Source organism: Musca autumnalis, unplaced genomic scaffold (assembly GCF_047663935.1).
Source record: "Musca autumnalis isolate F117 unplaced genomic scaffold, ASM4766393v1 scaffold_5, whole genome shotgun sequence".
In the NCBI taxonomy this organism is placed as follows: Eukaryota; Metazoa; Arthropoda; class Insecta; order Diptera; family Muscidae; genus Musca; species Musca autumnalis.
The window spans coordinates 20,051,911-20,062,154 of NW_027412088.1; the positions used below are offsets into that span (position 1 = coordinate 20,051,911).

Genomic DNA, 10,244 nt, shown 5'->3' on the forward strand with positions numbered 1-10,244 from the left:
GAATGCTGTAACCGATTTGCTCCATACTTTGCACATCATAATATTTCTACAAAAAATAGATTCCAACTTTGGATCCCGAAATATTTTGTCCACACTTAGTTTGGTCCACACCTTGGTGTGCCATCGACACAAATGTTCAACATTTTTATATGGTTAAGAGTCTGTTGAAATCAAGATATAGGTCGCAATTTTAAATAAAGAGTTTTATAATTTTGTATAGAAATTTCTTCTACACCTAGGATGTTTGGTATTGAAAATGGGTTATATCGGTCAACGTTTTTATATAGCCCCCATAGAATGGTAGCTCCAGATTTTCGGTATTTTAAAGATTGTGGCCTCAATATCCTACCAAAATGGTTGAAATTTGATATTTGGTCTTCGTTGGGGAAATAAACCTTTTCAGCTGATATTTGGCGGTATAAGTCCACGACTTCATATTGCCCCATAGAACGATACCTCCCGATTTTAGGTATTTTCAAGGTTTTAGCCTCAGTATCCCACAAAAATGGTTGAAATTTGGAATTTAGTCTTCGTTGGCGGTATAAAACTTTTCCCCAGAAATTTTACGGTATAGGTCCACGTTTTTATACAGCTCCCATAGAACAGACCCCCGATTTTCGGTATTTTGAAAGTTATGGCCTCAATATCCCACCGAATTAGCTGAAATGTTGTAGTTAGTCTTCGTTGGAGGCATAAAATTTTCCACTTAAAATTTGTCGGTATAGGTCCATAGCACCCATGTACTAGTACCTCATGATTTTAGGTATTTTGAAGATTATGACACACCAAAATGGCTGAAATTTGGTATTTAGTCTTCGTTGGCGGTATAAAACTATCAACCTGAAAATTTTCTGTATAGGTCCAGATCTTCATATAGCCCCCATAGAATGGTACCTCCCGATTCTGGATATTTTGGGGTTGAGGCCTCAATATCCTACCGAAATGACTTAAATTTGGTATTTAGTCTTCGTTGGAAGTATAAAACTTTCAACATGAAATTTGTCTGGATAGGTCCACGTCTTCATAACGGTACCTCCAGATTTCCGATATTTTAAAGGTTGTGGCCTCAATATCCCAACGAAATGGCATATATTTTGTGTTTAGTCTTCGTTGGTGGTATAACATTTCCCACCAGAAATTTGTGGGTATAGATAGGACTTCATGTAGCCCTCATAGAACCGCACTCACGGTGGGTAGGAAACCTCCACACAGAAATTTTTCAGTATGAAGTGATTATTAGCAGTTAAAATATTATTCTCCTCCAAGGAATTAGACTTAACGTAAATGAAGGGCTTAGTAGTTACTAATTGTTCATATTTACTTCAATACCGTTCATGGTGGAGAGTATACAAAGTTCGGCCCAATCGAACATAACGCCTTTCTTAGTCCATATTTACAGTAGGCAATTTTACATGCGGCAATTGTCAGTTCGATGAAGAGAGAGAGAGAGAGAGAGTTGAGGTATATCGTAACCATTTGCCTCTCAACACCCTCTATCACCTATAAACTGACAAGGAAAATTAATTACCTAGTGGAAATATGGACTCACTTGTTTTCTTTTTTTTTTCGGGCAATTTAATGTCAATGTTTGAAAAGGGAACACATTGGATCCGATAACGAAATCGGGCTAATAGACTTCTAAAAATCCTCTTATATCACACAAGTGGAGACTCCTTTCAGATAAAAAGTTTAGTCGAGTTTTGGTGGGCTCTTCGACTTTTTTACTATTAAAAAAAATGGATCAAAGGAGAAGGTTTTGGTCACTGTTTTCTTTGACAGCAATAGCGTGGTGCATAATAAATTCCAAGTTATGCGCAGTTTGCGCGAAGAATTTCGGCAGAATAGCGGGAACAGAATCGTTGGAAAACTAATAACGGATTTTGCACCATTTTAACGCATCAGCTCACACACATCGATGCTTGTATGTTAGTTTTTGGTCAAAACAAAACCGTTATCATGACACATGACACTCACTTGGCCCACTCTGAATTTTTCCTCTTTCCAAAGCTGAATTTAAAATAGCGTTTGTTATATATATATATATATATATATATATATATATATATATATATATATATATATATATATTCCTATCACAAAGGATCTGTATCCGGCCACCTAATTAAATAAGTCTATAAATCCTTTTTTGTCATAGGATAGAATAAAAAAGTTTATTATATACTTTCTAGTCCTGCTCCGGTTCACTGGTGTAACAGTGTAAGTTATTTCCAGCCTATCCGACTATAGTGTTAATTCATTAATAAGCCATCTCTTGATTAAACATTAAACTTGCATTGAAAAGTTGACTCACTCAATCCATGGCAGTTTTCTATTTATCCGGCACATAATTGTTGCTCAAATGTACGACTTTACGCACATTTCAAACACAATTTCCAAAAATTGCCATCATTACTAGGCTTGGATGTTTGTGTGAACCATATAAATATATGTATGTATATACATACGCATTAACAGATTATCATCTGTTGCCGCAAACTCGCTTGGAAACAAGTTTGGCTTTTACTTTTACAACTTCCAGCTGCACAAGTTTCCTTTGTTGCTGCATGCATGCAACATTGGTTATTTCCTAGAGAAAAATCGATATGAAAAAGATACTCAACAAAAATTTATCAAAATCAAATTTTGAAAATATGTGTGAAATATTGTCCCTTAGATTACAGAATTAATGGAATGTTTTAAATAAACATTTATAACGTTGACTTTTGAAAATGAAAACAAAAGACTTAAGACACAAACACGCTCAACACTGGGCACAACAAAACTTGCCATTGATGAACGCAAAACCCGACAACGACTATGGAATAATAAAAATCTTACGATAAATAAACTTTAAAAAAATCGTCAATACTTGTGATTTTTGAAAACTTCTCTAGGATTTTATGCATGACACTACTTTATTGTTTGGCCCTTGTGGCCATAACCCCGTTTTTGTCTCTATTCGAAAAATTTTAATTGACGACTACAGCATTTTCTTAAAAAGTGTTTTTTGTTTTTTTGGTTCAATTTACAGATTGAGATTGAGATTATGCCCCCTAATCACATCTGTTTGAGAACTAATTAACCAATATAATTTCAGCAGCTTTTGAAGTGGTTTGTCCACTTTCCCATTGAAAAAATCTTCGTTTGCATATATAATTTGTTTAAAAAAGAATTGTTTTTCTTTCACCCATCCATGTTGCCCCTTTCTTTTCAATTATCGTAAATTAATTTATGATCAATTCCATTTTACATAGAAATCTCTAAAGGTAATCTCTTCATTCAATAATTAACTTACCTCCAGGTATTACCCAAAATTGGTATTGGTTTTGGTCCAGGTATTTCTTCATAGGGCAAAGCATTTTGCCATTCAGCAGTGTGGTGTATTAAAGGCACAGATTCCACATCTTCATATAAGTTGCTTAAATGGGGACAAGCTGCTGCAGTGGCAGCAGCACTGGATGAATTTTCACGCTTAAGCCAATATGACTTTAGGCGTAATGTTGTTGATAATGGTGATAATGTTGTTGATTTGGTTGTAACTGCTGCTGCCAAAGCTGTCAGTGTGTTAGCAGTATTACGGGTTAGACGCATTGCACTCATGTTGTTGTTGGTGTGACTTGTAATGACAATAAACTTTGGTTGATTTTGTGGTTTTCAAGCCAAGAAACCCCCCAAATCAATTAAATAATACTTTTTAATATTTCGTTGGCGTTGCGTTTTTTTTCTTTCGTTTCTTTTTCGTAACACAAATTTACACTTGAAAAATATTTGTAAAGGTAGGTATTTGGAGGAAATTTTCACTTTGATTCACTTTTTTATTTTCTCTTCACTTCTTTTTCGTAGTAATTTTAATTTTAAAAAACATTGACCCACGTAACAATTTTCACCAAATTCGTTTGAAGGAAATTGTGCTAAGCTGCGTTTGTGGGCGCCTGAGAGAGAGAGACCAGCAACAAACCGTTAAGTTTGCTGTTCGAGAAACAACTAACCAAAAGTTAAATTGTTGCTTGTAAAATGAGCCATACCGACATTCATTCATTGCGGAGTCTATGCGTACAAAGTGGTTAGCATAGCATGGAGGTAGTGTTGAGTTTCTGGCAATAATTAATTGTGGTGTAGATAAATGAAGCGGTTTTGTAGATAATTTAATATACTCGTGTGAATTGTGGTGTAGATAAATTAGCGGTTTGTGAAATGAACCATACCATCAATCATTCATTGTGAGGTAGTGTTGAGTTTCTGGTATTAATGAATTGTGATGTAGATAAACGAAGCGGTTTGGTAGATAATTTAAGATACTTGACAAAGACAACAATTACGTTCAAAGGCTGTCAAACTTCTCTATAATGAACTTCTATATTAACGAGTTATGAAAAATAACTGAAAACCCAACTTTTTCCAGCAATTTCATTAATTTTAAAAACTAATATAAATTCTCAATAATGGCTCTTTATAATTTTTTTAGTTTAATACAAAACAATTAAGAGCGGCGTTATACCCTCCACCACGAACTGTATTAAAGTAAATGTGAACAATCAGTAACTACTAAACTCTTCATCTACATTGAGTCTAAATCCTTGGAGTAGAATAATATTTTAACTGATAATAATCACTTCATACTGAAAATTTTCTGTGTGAAGGCTTTCTACCCACCGTGAGTGCGGTTCTATGGGGCTTATATAAAGACCTATATCCACTAATTTCTGTTGGTTTTATAGCACCAACGAAGACAAAACACAAAATTTCAACCATTTCGTTGGGATATTGGATCCACAACTTTCAAAATATCGGAACTCGGGAGGTACCGTTCTATGGGGGCTATATGAAGACGTGGGCCTATACCGACAAATTTCAAGTAGAACGTTTTATGCCCCCAAGGAAGACTTAACACCAAATTTGAGCCATTTCGGTGGGATATTGAGGCCACAACCTCCAAAATACCGAAAATCGGGAAGTACCGTTCTATGGGGCCTATATGAAGACGTGAACCTATAAATTTGAACCATATAAATTTCAAGTGGAAATTTGTATTCCCCAACGAAGACTAAATACAAATTTTAGCCATTTCGGTGGAATATTGAGACCACAAACTTCAAAATACGAAAAATCGGGAGGTACCGTTCTATGGGAGCTATGTGAAAAAGTGGACCTATACCGATAAATTTCAGATGGAAAGTTTTATACGCCCAACGAAGACGAAATACCAAATTTCAGCCATTTCGGACTTCAAAATACAGAAAATCGGGAGATACCGTTCTATGGGGCTATATAAAGACGTGGACCTATACCGACAAATTTCAAGTGGAAAGTTGTATGCCCCCAACGAAGACTAAATACAAAAATTTAGCCATTTCGGTGGGATATTGAGACCACAAACTTCAAAATACCGAAAATCGGCAGGTACCGTTCTATGGCGGTTATATGAGGACGTGGACTTACATATACCGATCAATTTCAGTTGGAAAGTTGTATACCCCCAACGAAGACTAAAACTAAAACTTCTGCCATTTCGGTTAAAATCAGGAAAACCTTCAAAATATAGAAAATCAGGAGGTACCGTTCAATGTAGCCTGATGTAGCCCCATTAAAACCACGACATTTTTTATGTAGAAAAGGTCCATTGGTGAACATTTTTTCTATAGAAAAAACTTCATTGGTGAACATTTTTTCTATAGAAAAAACTTCATTGGTGAACATTTTTTCTATAGAAAAAACTTCATTGTTGAATATTTTTCTGTAGAAAAAGTCCATTGATGAACATTTTTTCTATAGAAAAAACTTCATTGGTGAACATTTTTTCTATAGAAAAAACTTCATTGGTGAACATTTTTTCTATAGAAAAAACTTCATTGGTGAACATTTTTTCTATAGAAAAAACTTCATTGGTGAACATTTTTTCTATAGAAAAAACTTCATTGGTGAACATTTTTTCTATAGAAAAAACTTCATTGGTGAACATTTTTTCTATAGAAAAAACTTCATTGGTGAACATTTTTTTCTATAGAAAAAACTTCATTGGTGAACATTTTTCTATAGAAAAAGTTCATTGGTGAACATTTTTCTATAGAAAAAGTCCATTGATGAACATTTTTCTGTAGAAAAAGTTCATTGGTGAACATTTTTCTTAAGCAAAAGTTCATTGGTGAACATTTTTCTTTAGCAAAAGTTCATTGTTGAATATTTTTCTATAGAAAAAGTTCATTGGTGGACATTTTTCTATAGAAAAAGTTCATTGGTGGACATTTTTCTATAGAAAAAGTTCATTGGTGGACATTTTTCTATAGAAAAAGTTCATTGGTGAACATTTTTCTATAGAAAAAGTCCATTGATGAACATTTTTCTATAGAAAAAGTCCATTGATGAACATTCTTTCATAGAAAAAAGTTCATTGGTGAACATTTTTTCTATAGAAAAAACTTCATTGATGAACATTTTTTCTATAGAAAAAACTTCATTGGTGAACATTTTTTCTATAGAAAAAACTTCATTGGTGAATATTTTTTCTATAGAAAAACTTCATTGGTGAACATTTTTTCTATAGAAAAAACTTCATTGGTAAACATTTTTCTATAGAAAAAGTTCATTGGTGAACATTTTTCTATAGAAAAAGTTCATTGGTGAACATTTTTCTATAGAAAAAGTTGCATTGGTGAACATTTTTCTATAGAAAAAGTTGCATTGGTGAACATTTTTCTATAGAAAAAGTTGCATTGGTGAACATTTTTCTATAGAAAAAGTTGCATTGGTGAACATTTTTCTATAGAAAAAGTTGCATTGGTGAACATTTTTCTATAGAAAAAGTTGCATTGGTGAACATTTTTCTATAGAAAAAGTTGCATTGGTGATCATTTTTCTATAGAAAAAGTTGCATTGGTGAACATTTTTCTATAGAAAAAGTTGCATTGGTGAACATTTTTCTATAGAAAAAGTTGCATTGGTGAACATTTTTCTATAGAAAAAGTTGCATTGGTGAACATTTTTCTATAGAAAAAGTTGCATTGGTGAACATTTTTCTATAGAAAAAGTTGCATTGGTGAACATTTTTCTATAGAAAAAGTTGCATTGGTGAACATTTTTCTATAGAAAAAGTTGCATTGGTGAACATTTTTCTATAGAAAAAGTTAATTGGTGAACATTTTTCTATAGAAAAAGTTAATTGGTGAACATTTTTCTATAAGAAAAGTTAATTGGTGAACATTTTTCTATAGAAAAAGTCCATTGATGAACATTTTTCTATAGAAAAAGTTCATTGGTGAACATTTTTCTTAAGCAAAAGTTCATTGGTGAACATTTTTCTTTAGCAAAAGTTCATTGTTGAATATTTTTCTATAGAAAAAGTTCTTTGGTGTACATTTTCCTACCGAAAAAGTTCATTGGTGGACATTTTTCTATAGAAAAAGTTCATTGGTGAACATTTTTGTACAGAAAAAGTTCATTGGTGAACATTCTTTCATAGAAAAAAGTTCATTGGTGAACATTTTTTCTATAGAAAAAAGTTCATTGGTGAACATTTTTTCTATAGAAAAAAGTTCATTGGTGAAAATTTTTTCTATAGAAAAAAGTTCATTGGTGAAAATTTTTTCTATAGAAAAAAGTTCATTGGTGAACATTTTTTCTATAGAAAAAAGTTCATTGGTGAAAATTTTTTCTATAGAAAAAAGTTCATTGGTGAACATTTTTTCTATAGAAAAAAGTTCATTGGTGAACATTTTTTCTATAGAAAAAAGTTCATTGGTGAACATTTTTTCTATAGAAAAATGTCATTGGTGAACATTTTTCTATAGAAAAAGTCATTGGTGAACATTTTCTATAGAAGTTCATTGGTAAACATTTTTCTGTAGAAAAAATTCATTGCGAACATTTAGAAAAAGTTCATTGGTAAACTTTTTTCTGTAGAAAAGAGGTCATTGGTGAACATTTTTCTATAGAAAAAGGTCATTGGTGAACATTTTTCTATAGAAGGTCATTGGTAAACATTTTTCTGTAGAAAAAATTCATTGCGAACATTTAGAAAAAGTTCATTGGTGAACATTTTTCTATAGAAAAAGTTCATTGGTGAACATTTTTCTATAGAAAAAGTTCATTGGTGAACATTTTTCTTTAGAAAAAGTTCATTGGTGAACATTTTTCTTTAGAATCTTCATTGGTGACAAATTGTCTACAATTACACTGTAAACCGAAATTTTGGGGCAGAGATAATTCCTTTTGGGGATGAAAGCCCTGGAGGAGTATATTTAGAATCCCGAAGGAGAGAACCGCCGTGAGTCGAACAACCGAGTTATGGCGTTATAAAGTTTCTGCTGAAGACCCTGTAGGGGTCTGAAATCACCGTTATATCTTTGTTAACTGTTGTTTTAGCTTATTTATGAGATGACATGTCTTCAGTCCAATCGAATGAGGATTATTTTCTAACTCGCTTCCTTCAATGTCCATTTCGTCCCTTATTTTAAGAACCGCTATAAAAGCGCTGAAGACCCTGTAAGGCATCTGAAATCAGCGTTATATCTTTGTTAACTGTTGTTTTAGCTTATTTATTAGATGACATGTCTTCAGTCCAATCGAATGAATCAGAAGGTACCGTTCAATGTAGCCTGATGTAGCCCCCATCAAAATCACGACATTTTTTCTATAAAAAAAGTTCATTGGTGAACATTTTTCTATAGAAAAGGTTCATTGGTGGACATTTTTCTATTAAAAAAGTTCATTGGTGAACATTTTTCTATAGAAAAAGTTTATTGGTGAACATTTTTTCTATAGAAAAAAATTCATTGGTGAACATTTTTCTATAGAAAAAAGTTCATTGGTGAATATATAGAAAAACTTCATGGGTGAACATTTTTTCTATAGAAAAAAGTTCATTGGTGAACATTTTTTCTATAGAAAAAGTTCATTGGTGAACATTTTTCTATAAAAAAAGTTCATTTGTGAACATTTTTCTATAAAAAAAGTTCATTTGTGAACATTTTTCTATAGAAAAAGTTCATGGGTGAACATTTTTTCTATAGAAAAAAGTTCATTGGGGAACATTTTTCTATAGAAAAAAGTTCATTGATGAACATTTATTGGTGAACATTTTTTCTATAGAAAAAAGTTCATTGGTGAACATTTTTTTCTATAGAAAAAAGTTCATTGGTGAACATTTTTTTCTATAGAAAAAAGTTCATTGGTGAACATTTTTTTCTATAGAAAAAAGTTCATTGGTGAACATTTTTTTCTATAGAAAAAAGTTCATTGGTGAACATTTTTTCTATAGAAAAAAGTTCATTGGTGAACATTTTTTTCTATAGAAAAAAGTTCATTGGTGAACATTTTTTTCTATAGAAAAAAGTTCATTGGTGAACATTTTTTCTATAGAAAAAAGTTCATTGGTGAACATTTTTTCTATTGAAAAAAGTTCATTGGTGAACATTTTTTTCTATAGAAAAAAGTTCATTGGTGAACATTTTTTTCTATAGAAAAAAGTTCATTGGTGAACATTTTTTCTATAGAAAAAAGTTCATTGGTGAACATTTTTTTCTATAGAAAAAAGTTCATTGGTGAACATTTTTTTCTATAGAAAAAAGTTCATTGGTGAACATTTTTTTCTATAGAAAAAAGTTCATTGGTGAACATTTTTTCTATAGAAAAAAGTTCATTGGTGAACATTTTTTCTATTGAAAAAAGTTCATTGGTGAACATGTTTTTCTATAGAAAAAAGTTCATTGGTGAACATTTTTTTCTATAGAAAAAAGTTCATTGGTGAACATTTTTTTCTATAGAAAAAAGTTCATTCGTGAACATTTTTCTATAGAAAAAAGTTCATTCGTGAACATTTTTCTATAGAAAAAAGTTCATTCGTGAACATTTTTCTATAGAAAAAAGTTCATTCGTGAACATTTTTCTATAGAAAAAAGTTCATTCGTGAACATTTTTCTATAGAAAAATGTCATTGGTGAACATTTTTCTATAGAAAAAGTCATTGGTGAACATTTTCTATAGAAGTTCATTGGTAAACATTTTTCTGTAGAAAAAATTCATTGCGAACATTTAGAAAAAGTTCATTGGTAAACTTTTTTCTGTAGAAAAGAGGTCATTGGTGAACATTTTTCTATAGAAAAAGGTCATTGGTGAACATTTTTCTATAGAAGGTCATTGGTAAACATTTTTCTGTAGAAAAAAATTCATTGCGAACATTTAGAAAAAGTTCATTGGTGAACATTTTGGTGAACTTCATTGGTGAACATTTTTCTATAGAAAAAGTTCAT

General features: G+C 31.6%; 1 protein-coding gene across 1 annotated transcript in view; it reads right to left on the reverse strand.

The window, feature by feature from the left end:
• Cyp301a1 (Probable cytochrome P450 301a1, mitochondrial) overlaps positions 1–3,986 on the reverse strand; it is a 28,725-nt gene extending 24,739 nt beyond the window's left edge. Inside the window, exon 1 of the mRNA XM_073957556.1 lies at positions 3,296–3,986. Within this exon, the coding sequence (XP_073813657.1) occupies positions 3,296–3,600 (305 nt within the window). The 5' untranslated portion in view covers positions 3,601–3,986. The remainder of the gene's footprint in view (positions 1–3,295) is intronic.
• Between the last annotated feature and the right edge of the window lie 6,258 nt (positions 3,987–10,244).